This window comes from Sorex fumeus, unplaced genomic scaffold, assembly GCF_029834395.1.
Source record: "Sorex fumeus unplaced genomic scaffold, SorFum_2.1 ptg000039l, whole genome shotgun sequence".
NCBI lineage: Eukaryota > Metazoa > Chordata > Mammalia > Eulipotyphla > Soricidae > Sorex > Sorex fumeus.
Genome location: NW_026606096.1, coordinates 25,611,022 through 25,632,438, shown reverse-complemented (window position 1 = coordinate 25,632,438; position 21,417 = coordinate 25,611,022). Strand labels below are relative to the sequence as shown.

The 21,417-nt window shown below is 40.4% G+C and overlaps 1 protein-coding gene across 2 annotated transcripts; it reads right to left on the bottom strand.

The window, feature by feature from the left end:
- Positions 1-10,409: 10,409 nt before the first annotated feature.
- On the bottom strand, positions 10,410-19,719 carry FGG (fibrinogen gamma chain). Of its 2 annotated transcripts, XM_056118959.1 has the most exons (10): positions 19,542-19,718; positions 19,391-19,435; positions 19,013-19,196; positions 18,808-18,901; positions 16,797-16,927; positions 16,151-16,284; positions 15,126-15,310; positions 13,474-13,751; positions 11,087-11,256; positions 10,410-10,631 (listed from the first exon to the last, which is right to left on the bottom strand). In XM_056118959.1, exons 1-10 carry the CDS (start codon positions 19,617-19,619, stop codon positions 10,617-10,619), a joined length of 1,314 nt encoding a protein of 437 aa, XP_055974934.1. In that variant the 5' UTR covers positions 19,620-19,718; the 3' UTR covers positions 10,410-10,616. The 2 variants fall into 2 exon arrangements, with proteins under 2 accessions (XP_055974934.1, XP_055974933.1); XM_056118958.1 differs by having other exon boundaries at positions 10,410-11,256; positions 19,542-19,719.
- Between the last annotated feature and the right edge of the window lie 1,698 nt (positions 19,720-21,417).

Genomic DNA, 21,417 nt, shown 5'->3' with positions numbered 1-21,417 from the left:
TCTGGCATTTCATGGTCGTCTGAGCAAGACCAGGAGCAACCCCTGAGGATAAAGGCAGGGATAGCCACTGAGCCCTGCCAGGTATGGCCCAAGACCCAAAAATAAATAAATACATTCTATTGGCACATAAAAATTTACACAGGAAGAAAAACATTGAACCAGTCATTAAATATTTGCCATTGTCTGAACAAAACAAACACAGAATTCTTGCAGCATGGCCTTTGTCCTTGCTTGAGCAGAGAAGTAGAACATCCCTTTATCAATTTATTTTAAGTGCATTGGATTCTGAGAGTAGATCACTTATTCATTGTTTTCCTGGTAGCAAAATTTATTTTATTTATTCTTGTGGGGGAGTGTTGGGCCATACTCACTTGTGCTCAGAGCTATTCCTGGCTTGTGTTCAGGAGTGACTTTTGGTGCTGGGGGATCAAACCAGGATCTTGGAGATATGGCCACATGCAAGGAAATTGCCTTACCTCCTATGCTTTCTCTAGGGTCCTCAAACCATTTATTGTATATCTACTATTTGCTGGTCCTGCATGCTATAATCTTGAGGACTATATCATAATAGTTCTATACTATTGAGCTCTTTACGATTGTTGAGCAAGTCAAATATCTGAATGTCACATCATATAACCTCATACAAAACTATGGAAATTCTCCTATGATATATATTCAAAGTTCCATTTGAATGTAGAGCAGAGAGAGTTTCTGAATCACTCTGTTATAGCTGGTGCAAAATATTCTTTTTTTTGGGGGGGTCACATCTGGCGATGCACAGGGGTCACTCCTGGCTCTGCACTCAGGAATTACCTCTGGCAGCGCCCAGGGGACCATACGACCATATGGGATGCTGGGAATCGAACCCGGGTTGGCTGCATGCAAGGAAAACGCCCTACCTGCTGTGCTATTGTTCCAGCCCCTGGTGCAAAATATTCTTTAAAATATCAAGTTGAAGTATTGAAAAATGCAGGATGTTTTTGGGAAAAATACTCAGTGTTTTCTAGCATAAAAATCTATTTGTACCAAGCCAGAGAAATAGTATGGGATCTAAAGCACTTGCCTTGCACATGCATGACTTAGGTTAAATCTCTCACATGTTATATGCTCCCCTGAGTCATGTCAGAAATGATCCCTGAGCACAAAACCAGGAGTAAGATCTTAGTACTGCTGGGTGGGCCACACATTTAAAAAATTTACTTGTACATTGGAACGATAGCACAGTGGTAGGGTGTTTGCCTTGCACACGGCCAACCCGACTGACCCAGGTTCAATTCCTCCGCCCCTCTCGGAGAGCTCAGCAAGCTACCGAGAGTATCTCGACCACATGGCAAAGCCTGGCATGCACCCCATGACGTATTCAATATGCCAAATACAGTAACAACCAGTCTCACAATGGAGAAGTTACTGGACCTGCTCGAGCAAATCGATGAACAACAGGAGGACAGTGACAGTGACTTGTACATTATTTTCCTAATAAAAAGAAGATAATGGTACTTTTAGAGGGGAGATTTTATAACTACAATTTATGCAAAATGGAAATTTAGTGTTTAAATTGTGATATGCCTGAATTCTAAAGATTTAGGACATTCTGACTTTTATTTTAGGACCTCTGCCTTGGGTTTTACTACAGTGACTAATTGAGACATGATTTACTGGAAAACTTTGGCATTGCAACCCAGATTTGTATATCTTATTTTCTCTTCTTCATCCCTGCATGTCAAGGGTGTTGCAAAATTTTATTTTTAACCTATATACTTACTGAAAAAATGAATGAGTTAGTATGATAATCTATGCTAAAAGTAGCTTGTGGGACTTTGTCTTCAGAGGTCATTAATACCTTAATTCTGGTTGGGTTTCCTGAAAGTTATTGCTTGTAGAAAGAAGCTGCGAATTTTCTTAAATACACAGACATGATAAATGATTTTAAACTGCCTTTATGAAAATGAAGAGGAGAAAGAGGAAGCATTTTAATCTTTCTTGGGTTTGTCACACTGAGTTTCTCTTTAATCATCTTATTAAGGAAAGAAATTTACTTTCTTACAATTCAGATTTCTCCAAATTAATATTTAACTATTTTAAAGCATTTTAAGAAGCAAATTCTATGTTATAATAATACAATAAGCATTATTTTTGTCGTCATGCATAATTTTGTGATATTTTCATACACACTTTAACCAGGGTTCCACTAGAATTTATTAATATGTCTGTTTGTTTTTGTGTGTCTGTGACAGAGAGGGAAAAAAAAAGTGGAAGTGAGATTCTGAGTTTTCCTACTACTTGATTTCTTTTCATGTTAATTTTAAGTTGCTTTATCAACTGAATATTTCATTTTTCAAGATAAATTTGTTTATTTATACTCTCGGAGAGCCCGGCAAGCTACCGAGAGTATCTCCCCCGCACGGCAGAGCCTGGCAAGCTCCCCGTGACGTATTCGATATGCCAAACACAGTAACAACAAAGTCTCCAATGGAGACGTTACTGGACCCACTCGAGCAAATCGATGATCAACGGGAGGGCCTTTACTTACTTTACTATACTGAGCTTTACTAAATTTTAGTAGATTAATTTTTTTGCATTGAATATGCATTAAGAGTAAATCTATGTTTGAAAAATATAACCATTATACACTGATTAATTGATTGATATGTTAATATCAACAATGTGAATACTTTCTAACACAATTTTCTTTAGCTCCATTAAATCTGGCATACTTCAGAGGGATAGTACAGAGATTAGGGCACTTGCCTTGCATGTGGTCAACCTGGGTTTGATTACCAGCATTCCAAATGGTCCCCTGAGCTCTGTCAGGTGTGATTCCTGAACATATTGCCAGGAGAAACCCCTGAGCACCACTAAGTGTGGCCTTAAAACAAAAACAAATCTGGCATAGTTCTCTCCTGGTCTCAGCATGGCTCTTTCAAAGATGAGCAAAAATGGGGCCAGAGAGATAGTATAGAGGGTAGAATGCTTACCTTGCAAATGGCCAACTTGGGTTTGATCCCTGACACCCCATGTGATCCCTTTGTTAGCCTGTGACTCAGTTTCCTGAGGACCACCAAGGAGCCAACTCCAATGCAAGTGCAAGAGGATCATCTTTATTGACGTGTTCAGCTAGCTCGAGCTAGGGACCCCATCCAGCTCACCAATACAGCAGCTTCCTCAGAGCGAGCGGCCCTGAGCCACGAAAGCACAGGGTTTTTATCTTCTAGCATTACATGACAGGGACTTTCCATTGGCAATGGTCTAAGGGATTTTCCAGCTACTTATTCATTTTCGATTGGGTGGAGGCTGAGGTTATATGGCAGACATGGCAGGGATTTTCTTACTAGTTGCTGATTGGCTGCCCTTACAGAACCGACCTTTGCCACATCATTTTGGGGAGTCTCATAATTTTGGGGAAACCTTAACCTATATTTTAGGGAACCAGAACCTAGGCCTAGCTTCCCTCCGGGCCTGTCATGACACTGCTTTGTTCTCTCTTTCACCTTGAACTCACTAGGAGTGATTCTTGTTTACATAGCCAAGAGTAAGCCCTGGCAATCAAAAATCAAAAATAAAATACACAATTAAGATTTTGTAGCAAAAGTTATCACCCAATTGGTATTAACATAATAGTGATATTTTTAGATTTGGGGAAATAACATCTAAAAGGTAGACTTTCTACAGCAAGGAATTACATAAAAACTCTGAGGTAATTTAATTTAATTGCCAAGAACCAATTAGTTCTGCTATTTCTAATGGATCATTTTTCACTTTAACAAGAGCAATAAGTGCAGGAACTTGCTATAATTCTGCTTAGAGAAACTCAACAAAAAATACTAGTGTCACAGAAGAGAAACCCAGCAGATAGACAATTTATAAAATATTTGACCAACGTAACAGAAAACATTTCCCTAGACAAGATCGGGCGTGTTCAGGCCATAGACTGGAGCAATAGCACAGCGGGTAGGACTTTTGCCTTGGAAGCGGCCAACATGGCCAACCTGAGTTCGATTCCTCCACCCCTCTCAGAGAGCCCGGCAAGCTACAAGAGTATCTCGCCCGCATGGCAAAGCCTGGCATGCTACCCATGATGTATTCGATATGCCAAACACAGTAACAATTGTCACAATGGAGACGTTACTGGGCCCGCTCGAGCAAATCGATGAACAATGGGAGGACAGTGACAGATTTCTCTAGACAGTCAAAGTCACAAAAATAAGGAAAGACTAAGGAAGAAACTGTTATTAAAGCTTGACTATGAAGATGTGACATTTAAGTAGAATACCCCAGGTGGGCTTCCAGAAAAGAAAATAGACGCTAGAAAAGAAGACAGAGTAAAAACTGATGGAATCTAAATTAACTGCAGAAGAGAGGAAATGCTAATTACTAGAGTTAGCTTCTTATTTTGACCAACCTCCCTTTTCCCCCCCCCAAAAAATTCATGACAATGTATTATGTTAACATTGCAGGAAATTGGGTGACACACATAGGCAACTTTCTAGAATAACTTTGTAACTCCTCTGTAGAAGATCTTTTTTCTATATTAAAAAGCTGTTTAAAGAAAAGAAGGACCAGAGAGATATCCAGCGGCATTTGCCCTTTCCACATTCCAATGCGGTTCCATTCCCAACACTGCATGCGATCCCCCAGTTCCCTCCAGGAGTGATCCCTGAAAGCAAAGCCAGGGATAATCCCTGAGTACAGCCAGCTGTGAAATCCCCCAGTTTTTTTTTTACTTAAAAATTATTAAAAGTTTAAAATAACATTTAAACTTAACCAAATTTAACTGAAATGGATTCCAGTCCCATGCTGTCTCATCCTCACTGCAAAACCAATCCCAAATGTTTTTATTTTGTGTTGGTCTCTGGAAAATTTCATGTCTTATCTTATTTGACCTTTACCACAGCTCTGGGAGGTACAAAGAGCAAATTGCAATGGAAAACATTTCCAGTTCAAGGTCTTGACACCAGGGGTCTTATTTTTGTTCTCAAGTCATTTTGTAACTCTTTGCCCCTGAGGATTAGAGAGACCCCCGTCTAATCCACTCTGTATTTCAGTAGAGTTAAGCTGGGGTTGATTCAGGAGGTTGCCAGGTGTTCAGCCCCTCCTGGGCAGTCCCTCCTGTGTTTTTTTGGTGACGGCAGAGAAGACTGGATTTTAGGCTTAAGAGACACATTTTTAAAAAATTTTTATTAGTGAAACACCATGGGGTACAGTTGTAGATTTACAAATTTTTGTGCTTGGGTTTCGATTATACAATGATCAAATACCCATCCCTCCACCAGTGCCCATTTTCCACCACCATGGATCCCAGTATCCCTCCTACACCCATCCCCCCCTCCCATCCCACCCTGCCTCTGTACAGGGCAGGGCATTTCCTTTTGTTCTCTCTCTCCTTTTGGGTGTTGTGGTCTGCAAAAGAGGCATTGAGTGGCAATCATGTTCAGTCCATAGTCTACTTTCAACAAGCATCTCCCCTCCTGGGAGGATCCTTCAATCACCCTTTATTTGGTGCTCCCTTCTCTATCTAAGCTGCCCTTTCCCCTAGAAGGCCCAAGATACATCTTTTTTAATCAGGTTGCAAGCCCAACAAAATGTCAAGATCGTACATTTCTTCTCTTTGTATCTTCATACGTAGCACTGTAGCACCGTCCTCCTGTTGTTCATGGATTTGCTCAAGTGGGCACCAGTAAGGTCTCCATTGTGAGACTTGTTATTGAATATGCCACGGGGAGCTTGCCAGGCTTTGCCGTGTGGGCGGGATACTCTCGGTAGTTTGCTGTGCTCTCCGAGAAGGATGGAGGAATCGAACTCAGATCAGCCACATGCAAGGGAAACGCCCTACCCGCTGTGCTATCACTTCAGCCCATCTTCACGTGTGTCCCAATGAAACTGCTGTAAGCAAGAGCATGACATCCTCATGCCTAGAAGGCCTTTGACCTGTCACTGAATGTTCTGTGAACCAGTGATCACAGCTATTAGCGCTGCTTATAGTGGACAGGGCCACAGGGCCATGTCGGCCAACTCTCAGATTTATGAGGACAAGTGACTTTCATTAGTTCACTTTCCTTCTGAAAACAAACTTAGTAATTAAATTTTGGTGTTCTTGTGCAGGAACCTTTGGAGTCAATTCTCTCAGACCATGTGACCTAAAATTATCTGTGAAATCTCTTTGGCAAATCAGAATCACTGGGCCACAGTGATAGGAAAGCAAGTAGGGTGCTTGCCTTGCACAAGGCAGGTCAAATCCCCTGCACCCCATGCAGTGCCCCAGGCCCTGCCAGGAGCAATCCCTAAATGCAGAGCCAGGAGTAAGCAGTGAACACTTCCAGCTATGTCCCAATAAACAAACAATTAGCACAGTGCTTGCAGCACATGACTGTGATTTCAAATCCATATTGCCAAGCACCATCCTGGGAGCCCTGCTGTCTGTGATCCCAGGCACGGCAAGCAACAATTACTAGTCTCACTGCAGCTTACGATGAGTGTAAGCAAGATCACAAATAGGTGCAACTCCCAGAAAGCACTGCAATTAAAAAGATGTGTGTGTGTGTGTGTGTGTGTGTGTGTGTGTGTGTGTGTCTGTCTGTCTGTCTGTCTGTCTGGGCAGCCTTACAACCAGAAAAGGTGTGCCTTAACTAAAGAATGTGATGAGCCTGCAAACACATGTATAAGCATAACAGCTAAAGGAGAACAAACAGGGTGAGTGATCCTGAGTGAGTGACAGGACCAAATGTGCAAACAAGCACCATACCCCTGGCGAGGACCACAGCTAAAATTGTGTGAGCATCCTAGCCAGGAGCATGTGCAATCCCTGGTCATTGCAACATCAGCAACTGCAGTAAAGGGAAAGAGAAGGGGATAAGGAATTTGAAAAATAAGAATATCATTGAGATTATGTTCATGAACCATAATACAAAAAAATTTGACCTGAGTTAAGGTAATGTTTAAAAATGAAATGTTTTGGCACCAAATGGTATTCACTTTCTTTTCTTTCTTTCTTTTTTTTTTTTTTTTTTTTTGCTTTTTGGGTCACACCCGGCGATGCACAGGGATCACTCCTGGCTCTGCACTCAGGAGTCACTCCTGGCGGTGCTCAGGGGACCATATGGGATGCTGGGAATTGAACCCGGGTCGGCCACCTGCCAGGCAAACGCCCTACCTACTTGCTGTGCTATCTCTCCAGCCCCAGTGTTCACTTTCTAACCAACCCTTGGGGCTAAAGAGGAAATCAAGGCAATTGATTATGTAATTATGAAATACCCAATTATGAATAGGTCTTAAAGTATTGGTGTGGATGGAAAAAATAATAAATACAATGAAGACTGTACAGTGCTTTTCAAAAGTGTTTGTCGTAAAGGAAGTATTTTTAAAAAGCTAAATCAATCAGATCTTTTGGATTATAAGTGAAATACAAGCAATTACTAAAAATGTGAGATCAAGAGAAGGAAGGAAGGACAAAGTATAGGTCCCATTTTTATGACTAGATTCCAGAAATGTGAAATTACTTTTTTCCATAAAAATAATCAGAATAAACATCACGGTCCTCCCGTTGCTCATCGATTTGCTCGAGCGGGCCCAGTAACGTCTCCATCATGAGACTTGTTGTTACTGTGTTTGGCATATCGAATACGTCATGGGTAGCTAAACATAATGGAAGAAAAATATTCCTATATGCAAATTATCAATATTTTTACCTGTTTTAACTCGTATTAGTAAAAGCAGCAAAGAGTTTGCAGAATGAGCATGTTATGTTAACACTAGTTTATAGCACAATATTATATAATTCAGTGATGCACAGATCAAAAAAGTACATTACTTATAAAAATTCACACAAATTTATACATCATATATATTGAAATGATTGCTATGGAGCAAAGAAAAGGAAATTTGAATCAAAGAAAAATAATTAAAAAAGGACTCAGCACAGGTGAATGAGATTGGCATACTTTTGGCCCTGAAGACACACGCATGATGACGTTTTAATTAATTTCAATTACATTTTAGAATCGATATTTGTTCAGTAAGTGATCACTTCTCTTGTCTGGTAGTTGCATCAACCCTTTGATTGCATTATCCATTCATTGTGTCAGCACATCTCTACCTGTATCTTCCTTCTGGGAATCTTCCCTCTATAGATTTTCCAGTTCATGTCACTCTGTGCTTCTGCTTTGATCTTAGTCTCCCTGTTACAGTGACCCTGTGCTTTGTATGCCCAGGAGAGTAAACAGAGTGGTTGAGGAATAGTTGTCTGTGATTTGAGCTTTAGAGGAAAAAATCTGTTTCTACAAAGCTCTAAACTCCCAGCCCTAGAGCTTCAGCTGAAAGTAGATTTTCAAAAGTTGATTTATTGGACTGAAGAGATAGTATTCAAGGTAGGGCACTTACCTTGCTTGCAGCTAACTCTGGTTAAATCCCTGGCACTGCGGGGCCTGAGCTGCTTTGCACTCTTGGTCATTCATATTTTACCACTGGCTTGATTGTCTGAGAATTGAAATTGCTGGGAAGGAGCCTTACGGCCTCTTGAACATCGATTGATTGGGAGATTTGCTTCCACAAAAAATAGGGAAGTCCAAAGTGATTTTGAAATATGATTATATAATTGATACATCAGAAAGGATATTTGGAAAGTGATCATGGGAAAATAAGGCACTCGGATTACTTTATAAATTTTTAGTATTTTTAATTAAATTTACATTATTAGATTGGTTGCAGGAGAAAAAATATGTGCAAATAATTATGTATGTTCACTTGTCTGATTACACACATGCTTTTCTCACAAATATTTTCATCTGAAACAAAACTTTATAAATGTTTTTGTTTGTACATTATGTATAATCATTGCCATTGTATTAATGATCACCTTGTTTGTCCATTTCACACTGTTAGATATTTTATTTTTCGATTGTCATTAAATATAAAACTCCATATGGCCATGAATGCTGCTCATATACCCAAAACTCTGTATTTGATTCCTGACACAGAAAACAATATAATAATAATAAAAATAGTTTTAAGGAAAAATCAATGGAGTGATATTTAAGACATGAATATTTATATAACTTTTAATAATTTTTTATGTCTGTGACCAAATGACCAACTCGGTTTTTCTTTTGATTGATAGAGGACTACATGAATTACAAGTTTAGAAATAATTGGGAGCAGGACTGGGATGAAGCAGGCCAAATGGAGAAGTGATGAGGCTACAGTGAGGTGATTGCCATTATCCCAGCAAGAGATTTTGCAAGAGATTTTGTATATCCCAACTTGAATGATACCAGTGGGTTTAGCTACGAAAACAGAGCAACTATTTAAAATGTGGATTTTATAGATTTGATGATGTGCTTGCCTGGCAAGCTCCCCGTGACATATCCAATATGCCAAACACAGTAACAACAAGTCTCACAATGGAGATGTTACTGGGCCCGCTCGAGCGAGCAAATCGATGAACAACGGGAGGACAGTGCTACAGATGATGTGACAGGGGAAGAAACAAGGAAAACTGGAGGCTGAATTATTGAATTTTGGGAACTTGAGAACTGGATAAAAAAGAGGAGATCTGGGGGAGGGAGGTTACTAGTATATTACAGGATATCGCCAGTGTCAGCGCAGCTCATAGGTACAACAAAGGCATTCATTGTAAGTTAATGAGTGTTTCGTGCATACCTGAATGGCTGAGTGAGCAAACAGTGATCAGTATTCCTATTTCCCAAAGACCCGTAAGCATTTGGCTGTTTACCTAGAAGTTACTGCCCTGGTTATTTTTTCTCTTCAGTGGGATCACTGAAAGTCAGGCTTATGAGAAAAACATAGGGCAAAAAAGAAATTGTGGAAAGGAAGAAATTCTAATGCCAGTGCTCAGGGTTTCAAAACAACCACATCTAAAGGAGCTCACTACCTGATAGAGTCAATCTCATGTCCACTTATAGAGGCTGAGTTATTCCTTAGTCGTTACAGGATTGATGAACCCTGTCTCCTGGCTGTTTACAAGCCCTATCCGCCTGGACTGAGAAGTAAGTGACAACTCCATCTTATTCTCCTGTGCTCGCCATCCTAAGCTCTCTGCTCTGGGTCTCAGACTTCTCAAGAGTACCCACAACTGGTCTAGAGTCTAGAGCCAACATGTGTTGCTCAAGGAACCCCAGTCATGTCCTGAGGGTATCATTTGGTGCTTTGAGTACTATTCACCTTAGTTTTGTGACTGTGATTTGTGTTTGCTTAACCATGAAATTTTGGAACTGGGTTTCCCCCCTCTCTTTGTCATATCTTTTCTGGAGGCTTTCAGTTCCTTTCATAATACCAGGAGTTAATTCATATGTACAGCATAAAGTGAGGATTCAACAACGACTGCTGATTGCCCAACATTACTCACTAAACTGAAAGTCATTGATGATTTGTGTGGTCAATGAAAGGCACAGCATAGCTAATTTTAGGAAACACAAGTTTATTGAAATAGCATGTAGATAAATTATCACCAGTATAAAACTGTTAGTGGAGTTTTTAACATAGGTTATTTTTACTGTTAAAATGAAGTGAGGTTTTGCAAGTCCATTGTCCCATAGGAAAAAATACTATATTGCTCTGTTCAGATAAAGTCCATTAAAAAATGAAAATCACTTTGAAATGGTCTTTTAAACGTCTCCAGCCTATGACCAAAACAAAAAATATGTTAAGAATCTATGATTATCTCAATTTAAAAATATTAATTATGTTATTTCAGAGTAATAAGTATGGTAAAACACTTAAGCATTTAAAATGCATTTACTATTTTATTTTCATCTTTTATTAAAAATTTTTATAAAAGAAATCACCAAAGTACAATGATATGCTATTTAAATGGCAAAATATTCCTAGGCAATAATCTAAATGCTATTTCATAAAACAAACTAATTTAAATATTTTTAGAATAGAGCCAAAGTAACTTTTAGTTCCTATTGAAGGCTAAGTATTCTTTATAAAAGTCTTCAAATGAATAAATATGGTACAAGAATAAGAAGAAACTCTCAGTAAAGTTTCTAAGACACATTGGTTGATAGAAATGAACAACCCTGAGGTGAAGGGTTTGCTAATACTCTATTTCAACATGGTGTTCTGGTCCGACCTGTTTGGCTCCCCCAAGGTGGTGTTGCTGTCCATCTCCTATGGAGAGTCTGTTCAATGGGATGATCTTCATGGTGGTTTTCTTCATGGAGTACCACCGGGACTTCCAAGTGGCCCAAATAATGCCATTGTCATAACCATTCGGAGTTGATGATTTTGAATAAGTGCCACCTAAAGCAAAATGCAGATACAAAATATTAGTGCTCTTAAATTTTATCTTAAAATGTTATAGAGAACAATTACAATCCACATCAAAGTAATAGTGTTCCTTACCAAGTGGAAATACCTCTAAGGAATCGTAAACTCTGGATTTACAATAGAAACAAATGGATTATTAAGTATCTCCTTACAATTTGTATTGTGCTTTCTTCTCACATTTATTTATTTTTAATTTTAATTTTTTTATGAAGGAAGACACCATGATTTACAAAGTCATTCAATTGTCATTACAAAGTCATTACAAAGTTGAGTTTTAGGCATACTATGTTCCAGCACTAGTTCTACCACCAGTGTTGATTTCCCTCCTCTAATGTCCTCAGGCTCTCCCCCACCCACCCCTCTCAACCCCAGTCTGCCACCTCCAAAACACATTTTTAAGTTTGGTAGTTGTGCTTGGAGCTCTTGTTTTCAGTGCTATTGAATCTGTGGTTTGGAGAAATATCATATCGCAGTTATACTTTAAAGTTATTCATTATTTAGAGGGCTAGAAACCCATATTCGCCGACATTACACTCTCTCTCTATATATCTAATTAAATCCTTTTTCCTCAAACAGGTTTCAGGTTATGATGGCAGTAGTTGACAATTCATGATCAAATGGTCACTGGTTATTAGAAAACTCAGTTTTACTAGAAATTATGAGGGACTCGAGAAAATAATTCTGGACGTTATTTTTCACATTTCTACTGAAAAGATGAGACTGATTGGCCTTTTCCTGGTCCCTTGGCACCAGGTCTAGGTGGGTCTTATGAGGGACTGTCTGGGTCCAACCCTGGAATGTATGCCAGGCTATCAATATGCATCTCTGGGTCTTAAGAATCAAGCTTCTCCTTGAGAGTTTCTCCAAATTATGGGTTATAGGTACAAGGATAATTTAGGTTTTTCAAAAACAAGGTGAGCACCAAAAGGTGAAATACTTGGAATATTCAAAGAGCTCTGTTATCTAGCACAGTGCTGTAGGAGGTGGCTGCCCATCTGAATGACTCCTGCAGTACTTCAGGACTTCCCCATATTTAACTGGTAATAAGGATGGTCACTGTCACTGTCACTGTCCTCCCGCTGTTCATTGATTTGCTCGAGCAGGCACCAGTAACATCTCACAACAAATTGTGAGACTTGTTACTGTTTTGGACATATCAAATACATCATGGGTAGCTTGCCAGGCTTTGTTGTGCAGGCGGGATACTCTCGGTAGCTTGCCAGGCTCTACGAGAGGGATGGAGGAATCGAACCCAGGTCAGCTGTGTACAGAGCAAATGCCTTACCCACTGTGCTATTGTTCCAGTCCAATAAGGATGGTAACTTTATAATTATAATTATATAACTAGAGGCTGGAGCAATAGCACAGCAGGTAGGGCTTTTGCCTTGCAAACAGCTGAGGCGGGTTCGATTCCTCCACCCCTCTTGGAGAGCCTGGCAAGCTACCAAGAGTATCCCACCCGCACGGCAAAGTCTGGCAAGCTCCTCGTGACGTATCTGATATGCCAAACACAGTAACAACAAGTCTCACAATTTGCTGTGAGACGTTACTGGTGCCCGCTTGAGCAAATCATTGAACAACAGAGGACAGTGGTACAGTGCTAAAACTATAATAAGGATGGTCTGTAAGTAAAGCCAAAGAGTAGAGCTACCCCAGCCTTGGGGCAAACTATTGCTTGAATTTAAGTAAGTCTCTCCACTCCTCAGGGCTCCTCCCTCCAGGCTTTCAGATTCTCTTTCGCCAACATTTGCCACCTTTTCACTCTGCTGCTCAATACTCACTGATTATATGTGCTACATCTTTCATGGAAAGCTCATCATTTCTAAAACAATGACAAATTAGATGGATTTCTTACAAAAGGCCAACTTGAGGTGTACTATCCATTTTTTAAATTTTTTTTTTTGCTTTTTGGGTCACACCTGGCGATGCACAGGGGTTACTCCTGGCTCTGCACTCAGGAACCACCCCTGGCAGTGCTCAGGGGACCATATGGGATGCTGGGAATCAAACCTGGGTTGGCCGCATGCAAGGCAAATGCCCTACCTGCTGTGCTATTGCTCCAGCCCCATTTTTTAATTGCATAGTAAGCCCCCCAATATTGTTACTAATTATTTCTCATTTTCTTTCATTTATTTATATATTGTCTTAAATAAAATATAAGCCTTCCATACAAGGAAAAGAGAGACAAACCTGGATAATAAATTCCATTGAGATGGCCGGCATGACACTTGTTCATCCACCAACCAGATCCATCCTGTTCAGCACAGTTGCCTTCAAACCTATCATTGTCGTTGTCCCATGTACTGAACTGCATGCCATTGTGTGAGGTGAAATACTTGTCACTAGGATCATCACCAAAATCAAAGCCATCAAAGGCATCACCGGCCTCTCCGCCAATGAAATAAGCGTATGTGAGACGGTATTTATCAGTCTCTGGTCCCACCTTGAATGTGGAATAGTCTGCAGTGCTACAAAGAAGAGAAGACAGGAATCGTATTCTCAACTCAAGAGGATCTCAGAATTTCCTTCTTTCATAGAACAGTTGGGAATTTTTAATGTTTGTTCTTTAAGTCTGAAATGTACCCAACAGGCTGAGTTTGCTCAACTCTGAAAAGTCAGTGGATGGGTGAACCAGTTCGGAGTTGATTAGCACCAGTCAGGATGAGTTTCAAAATTATTGAAAATGGCAAACTTTTCACCTATTTGAATGCTTCTGGTCTCAGTTTCCTATTGTCAAAATCAAAATAATTTATGTACATCTAATCTCCTTGTTCCCACTTTTTATTTAAGCATTTAATATTGTGCACAGTAATATACACCTTGGTATTAATCTAATAGTGAGCAACCATTCATTAATTCACCAAGCTTGAAGGAGCTACAGTGGCTTTAGTTTCTTACACTGCCAGAAATTTGAGACCCTTGGAAATGTAGCAGTGGCACAAAGGAGGAATTCTTAGAGTATCACATAAAAGAAATGATTCTGTGTATTCCCCCAAAAAAGAGAAATAGGAGCAGACAGAGACTCTCCTCTAGAAAAAAGTGTGAACAAGGACTAGAATTCAGTTTAGGGAAGGATGGGCCTTGTATGAACAGGAATTTCTAGAAAATTGCTTCTGATCTGGTCTCCAGTGCTTGGGAAATAAATTTTCTTAGAAAAGAATGTTTACTAACTGTGCTACCTTCCAGATTAAAATGTCAAAATACGTATTTATGAATAGAACATATTCCACAGATTTAACAAGAGGGTTCTGTAACTTTTTCATTTTTAGTTAATCAAATAAAGCCCAAACCTCCTTTATAGCTTTCAGCACAGAGAGCTTCATCTCACCTAGGCAGTAGTTGATTTAATTTTAAGGTAGCTCATAAATTTGGCTAGTTACTACGGCAACAGGATCTATCAGAGGCTACATTCCCTTTTTATCCAAGGTAGGCTATTAGGAAGGAAAGTCTGCAGAGTCTAGACTCCTTGCGTTCATATCCAGCTCATGCTACATACCAACAAGGTGCCCTTGGGAAGGTTAATAAAATGGGGTTAATCGGAGTGCCTATTTCATGAAATAGTTATTTGGATTAGATTAGGTTCTAGTTGCAAACTCCATTTCTGGTACATATTAAACACTCAGTAAATATTAGTTATACTCTGTATGGCTCAAGGGTCAGTCGATTGCACCCAAGCCGTCTTAGCTATCCTAAATAAACCTCTCTGGATGGCCCACACTGGCTTCTGGGCAAAGTGTTTGGATGTGCTTCCTGCGTGTGTTCGACTATCACTGCTAGGTGAAGAGAGATACAGGTTCCAGATTCCCCCTACAGCGAACTGTTACTGTTCTTCATAACAGTACCTGGTTTTGCCGTTCCAGTCTTCCAGCTCGATTCTCAATGCATATGGCATAGCAGACTGTGTGCTTATCAAATGAATCTTCTCATTTCCCAGCCAAAATTCTGTGTTGCCAGTAGGAGACAGGTGTCCAAACCCTTCTTTATATTGAATCCAATTTTTCTTGAAATCCTCACTGCCGTCAAGTCTCTGATGACATAATTTGATGGGTAAAAGGAAAGAAGATGATTTGGTACTTAAAGACGTTTGTTTTGCCAAAAATATGGAGGATAGGTTTCCATCATCTACTAAATGACCTAGGGAAAGCTGCCTCAGTCTCCTCATTTGACAACCGAGAATAGCATACATTTTTTAGGGTTCGCGCAAGAGAGAATGTAAGAGACATGCTTAAGAAAGAATTTCGTATATGGCAAGTTCTAAATTAGTGGTCGTTTTGAAAAGACACCTAGAGGACTTGCCAACTTCCGCTTGATTTGGCTGATTCTTACTCTGATGGAAGGAAGGTTCATCCATTGCCCAGTCTTTGGCTGCCTAACCACAGACATCACTCGTGTGCGCCCCCTACAGGATGGTTCTGCAGTGGTCAAAGGTAAACAAGCTAAGGGAACCAGGATCTGCAGTGGGTGCTCTCTGTTGGCAGGAGACAAAGAGAACTTCATCCTTGATCAGTCCAAGAGTGACCTGTGGGGAACTTCCTGTTCTTGCGATGGGCAGCCTTAGTTCTTGATCTTCCCTAGTAAAAGAAGCCCATCAAGTTCTTTCTCTCTACACTATTCTGATTATATGCTATCAAGAACCCACACAGCGCTGAGTCAAGGGACAGACACTGAAACCAGATCCATGGGTTCAAATCCTGACACTGTTACTAGTAACCCTCCTTTACCTAAGTTTCCTACTTGTGGAAAGAGATCATCACTGGCCCTGCTCTTTGAGGAACATTGTGAAGCTTAACTGATGTCTGGCAAACTAACTGGCATCTGCTAGGAACAGCTGATGTGTCTTAAATTCCTCTGGTGAATGGAAAGGTACCTTTTGAATCACCGTCCATCCATTCCCAGATCCGTCGATCTCACAGTAGACTAAGAATTGCTGCTTGGCCATTATGGGCTTGATAAAGTAAAGTCCACTCTCTTTGGCTCCCTTGTTGGCGATGTCTTGACAATCTGAATAAGAAAGAATCTTTGACTGTGTGGAATCCAGGCAAGACAGCATCACTCTTGGGAATGAGCTCTAGTTGCTTTTATTTATTTATTTATTTATTTATTTATTTATTTATTTTGCTTTTTGGGTCACACCTGGCGGTGCACATCGGTTAGTCCTCCTGGTTTTGCACTCAGGAATTACTCCTGGCAGTGCTCGGGGAACAAAATGGGGTGCTGGGAATCAAGTCCAGGTCGGCTGCGTGCAAGGCAAATGCTCTGCCCGCTGTCCTATCTCTTCAACCCCAGCTCTTGTTGCTTTTAAACACAAAACACTCATTTTCCAATAAGTATTTGTTTATCGCTCGCATCCTTATTTCTTTCAACCTATTCGTAGTTCCTCAAGAAAAGTCTAAGGCATTAGACACCTTAGTCTGGACGCTTTCTAAACTATTCTTACATATCCCATTACATAAATTTTCCTTTCTGTTGACTTGCTCTGGTGAACGTAACCCCAGTAAAAGCCTCTCACTTACCTTTCCCAGTTATTGTCTGGATTTGGACTGTATCTTTACAAGGTTCCTGACACTTGGCTTCAAGTTGGGCCACTTTCTCTTTCAGGTTGTTAATCTTTTGATTATTTGAAGTATATATATCCAGCAAAAATCTACAAGGAGAAGAGGAAGTTTTCCTTTCAGATAAGTGATTTTGCATTTTCTTGGAAAAAAGTATCTTATTATTATTATTATTATTATTATTATCAGAAATGCCTTCCCCATAAATTGTTGCACTGCTGGATGAATCATTAAGGTAGGTTGATAAATTAAGCTGAATTAAAATCTTAAGCTTTTTGGAAAAGGAGAAAGATAAAAGAGTAATATATTTTGCTGGTTATTGATGGGTGCGTATTGACTTTATTGATTTTTTTAGGTTTTCTTTGGGTTTTAATGCTATTGAATTTCAGAGGACTTGCTCCACATCTCACTGCCATCAGTGAAAACTCACTGGGAAAATGAGCTGTTTACCCATTCCCTAATAAAGTTTACTAGGAAAACGACTCCTAAACCCAGTCCTACTCGGCCTTAGTCACTTTAATGATGACCACTGTCCCCTTCAGTGTAGAGGGGAGCAGATAATAATCCCTGATAGAGGGATCTGGGAGAGGGGGAACCCTGATCTTTCCTGAGACAAATATTTTTTCAGGAAGGAAAGGCTCTGTTCAGTAATTCATATTGCTGAAACATCCTTTTCACTTGGATTTATTTATGGACTTGAGCTATAACTTAAAGGGAATGTGCATCTGTGGCACTATTTATGTAGAATAAAACAATTATACCTCCCTGTCTCTTTAACATACTCATTTGTGTAACTCTGGGAAAAACTGGAGGGAAAGCCTCCTTCAGAAATTTCTCCAGGGCTGCATGTAAATATTCAGAAAGGACAGAGAGTTTTTTTTACAGTACATAGACTATATGTTTTTCTTTGGAGGAAAAAAAAAAGTTCTTTTACAGCACTAGAAAATTTCCACACAATAGTCTACTTCACTTCAAAGATGGACAATACTAGTGTAGCTTAGAGAGATAACAATAATCACAACAATAACAACTATGGTCCATGAGAGCAAAAAGGAACCGGTAAATTCTTCCCCTGCACTTCTCTCCAGCCACTATTTTGTTTGTGTGTTTGTTTGCTTGCTTGTTTTTGAGCCACACCTAGCAGTGCTCAAGACTTACTCCTGTCTGTGCTCAGAGATCACTCCTGGTTGTACTGGAGGATCATATGCAGTGCTAGGGACACATTCCTGGTTGTCTGTATGCAAGACAAGCACCTTGCCCGCTGCCCTATCCACTCTGGTCCCCTCCAGTCATTTCTCTCAATTATTTTATGTTGCTTTGAGAACAATTTAGGGAAAAAGAGCACCTAAAGATTGAGGAAGAAACTAGACTGTGTTTGAGATTCTATGTTCAGAATGTTTATGAATCCCAAATAAGTTATTAAGAGACACTTTATTTCCAAGCTAAGGGAGAAGAATATACAGTTGTGGGGTTCATCAAACCATGATAAACATGTAATTTCACATTTGTTTCACCAAGTCTCATAAAACCTGTTTGTGTTTCTATTCTACCTTTGATATATTTTATTTTTGCCACTAAGATTCTTCCTGGGCCTCTGCTTGCTGATTCCTCAACCACTAATTTGCTGATATTCTGATACAGAGAATTTTATTTTCAATACCCCAGTTCTCATTCAGATTGAATTTTTGCTGTAAAACAATTGGAGCTGGGAAAGAACATTTTTAAAGACTATAGCTGTGATTGCATTTAAAGGCATCTGAAACACCTTTCTTTCACATGATGATTAAAAAGCAATTAGAACTCATGCAATTCATACTGCAATAAAAGCTATCTCCACTGTGTTCAAGATGGTTGGACATTATGGCTATCATATATTACAACCGTAAAATAAAAAGATAGTTTCCACTATGCTTGAACTATTAATTGAAAACTAAATCAAGCCCAAAGACTAAATTAAAACAAAAGTGCTTACCGAATTCTTGATGCGTGTGTTACAATCAGTGCTTCGTATTTTACAATTTCTTCCAGGATTTTCCTGGATTCCTTAGTGGCCATGTCTACTCGATCTGTAATATTGGGTCAGAAACATATAAATATTTAGGCAAATAAGAACCCTGAAACTTCAACTCTCAAATGCCACAAATTTATTTCTGAGTCAACGGTATTTAGTTTCTCACTTGGCTTGGTTAATTCATCGGGATTATAGTTGACTTGGATTGCTTTCACGAGTTCTCTGGCTTCTAATGTGTTGTTTTCAACTTGATGTAAGATATCCTCCAAGGCCTTTAGGTCTTTGTCTGCTTTACTTTGGTAATTAGTCAGGAAATCTGCAATTCCACAGGTAGTGGGGCAATAGCTGCCCTGAAAAACAACAATAGAACCATGGGAACTTTTTATGATAAAACTCTATAAACTTTCCTTAAATAAAGTTTACATAAAGATTACTTTAAAAAGCAGGTAAAACTTATAACTGCGTCAGAACACAAAAGCTTGAAACGGTGCTTCCCTTCTCCTTCTCCAGTTCAGATACAAAGAGGAACATCAAAACTACTTACAAATCTTTCATCTAAGATGCAGCAGTTTTCTCTGGTAGGAACGTACTAGAGAGGGGGGGGAAATACAGGGGAAAATCAAAACGGTTAATCATCTGTCCGTACTTTTCCCACCTCCTGGCTCAAGCAAGCACGTTTGGAAAACCACACTTACTGCCATGCATGTTGTCGAGAGCAGTGAAAGAGTGTAGAAGCAGAGAACTAAACTCGGGGGGTGCCAGGACCATGTCATGATGCAGGTCCCCGGTGGTGCTGAGCCCTGCAAGGTTAATACTGTGGCCGCTGTACGCTGATGGTCGCCTTAAGTAGGACCGGCCTGTGACTGGGGCAGATCCTGGGGCCTTTTAACCAGGAAGCTGGAGGATGTCCTTCCGGTCTTGCTCCTCACCCAGACCCCCACCCTGTGCTCATTCCATTTCCCAGATTTTGCACACAGTTGTTGAAGCTCCTCCTTTTCTGGCCCAACTCAGTCTTGCTCCTCTGAAAACGGAGCAGCGTCTGCAAAGGCTGGTGAAGCATTAGCCACCCTGAAGAGGAGGTGGGGAGGCCAGGAGGCTGCGTGATGCAACCGTTTCCAGGACAGGGTTGGGATAGCAAACACGGAGTACTGACCTCGGCCCGAGCAGGCCAGAGCCAATCAGAAGATGGAGCCTGGTACCCTAAGCCATTTACACCAAGTTCTCTCTTGGCGCAGGGTGGAGAGCACAGTGACTTATTTATTCGTTTGTTTTATTGAATCACATGTAATGCAGTTCTTAGTTGCTCACAATTGAGTGTCAGTTATACAGTGTGGGAACACAGTTATTTTTATTACCTGTGGTGGTGGCAAAGGGGCCTGGGCTTTTGCCTGGGGTCCCCAGTCTGCTGCCCAGGGCAATGGGTCTCCTTCGTTTCTCCTTGAGCTTCCTGTAGTCCATTCTGAAGGTTCAGGAGTCAAGGGCTGAGAAAATTCTGGAAGCACAAATGGAGGATAGGTTGGGGGAGCACTATGAGAAATCAGGGAAGAGTCATCCGTTGTGCTGTATCTCAGGAGCTTTCTTCTCCAAACATAAACCAACTCACAATAGTGTGCTTTAGGACTATGCAAGTTTGGCATCCAGTGAAAGGCCTACTCCTACTCCAAACTTTGCTTTGCTTTTTCCCCACCCCAAACACACACACACACACACACACACACATATGCCCTTATATGCAGTTATGCTATTTTCCCTATGATACTGGCCAGCAGACACAAGAGACAGCTAGCCACAGATTATGAGGGCAAATAACCGCTTCTTGACAGTATACACAGCTGATGTGTTGTAATGAGTTTTTTTACACCTCATGGTGCCTGCAAAAGGCTTATCAATGTCTCCCATTTTTAATGTGACAAAGGAAAACAAAAACTTCAGCATAACTCTTGATACTTGCCTCACTGTAGGCTAATGTAATTTGTCCTGGGCCTTTAAGGAAGGTTTTGACAAACTGTGTGTGTGTGTGTGTGTGTGTGTGTGTGTGTGTGTGTAGGAGGAGTTGGGGACAACCCAGGTAGTGTTTAGGAGATCACTCCTGGCGGTCTTCAGAGGACCGTATGTGATGCTGGGGTTCAAACCAAGGTTGGCTACATGCAAGGCAATCGCCTTATCACTGTACCATCTCTCTCGCCCCTCACCCACCCTCCATTTTATTATTTTTACTCTGGACTCCAAACTTGGATGTGTCACAGGGAAATATAAGGTGTAGAGGCCTCAGGCCTTCTCTCCAAGAAAAAAAAAAAAGCTTTTGTTTTCTTTTGTTTTGTTTGGGCATGAGGGCAGGGGTGGGTGGGATTTGTCACCCTGGGTGGTGCTGGGCCAACAGGGCTAACCCTGAGTACTGAATCTGGCAATGCTGTGGGGATGGGGTGCAGGGATCAGCCAGGCATATGCTGTAGCACTTGAACAATCTCTCCAGATTCTCAAAACTTTTTGATAAAACTTTTTTTTAAGGTCACTTCGGTATCATTCTTTCTATTTCCTGATGCTTCCTAGAAATCACCTCTTCTAGATTGC

Coding starts and splice junctions, on each gene's coding strand:
- FGG (XM_056118958.1), bottom strand. CDS start 19,619: ATGACATGGTCCTGGCACCCCCCGAGTTTAGTTCTCTGCTTCTACACT. Junction 18,902..19,012: donor CGATGAATTAACCAAGCCAA/GTGAGAAACTAA, acceptor CCAATATTACAG/ATCGAGTAGACATGGCCACT. Junction 16,285..16,796: donor CCAGACAATAACTGGGAAAG/GTAAGTGAGAGG, acceptor TTTCTTATTCAG/ATTGTCAAGACATCGCCAAC.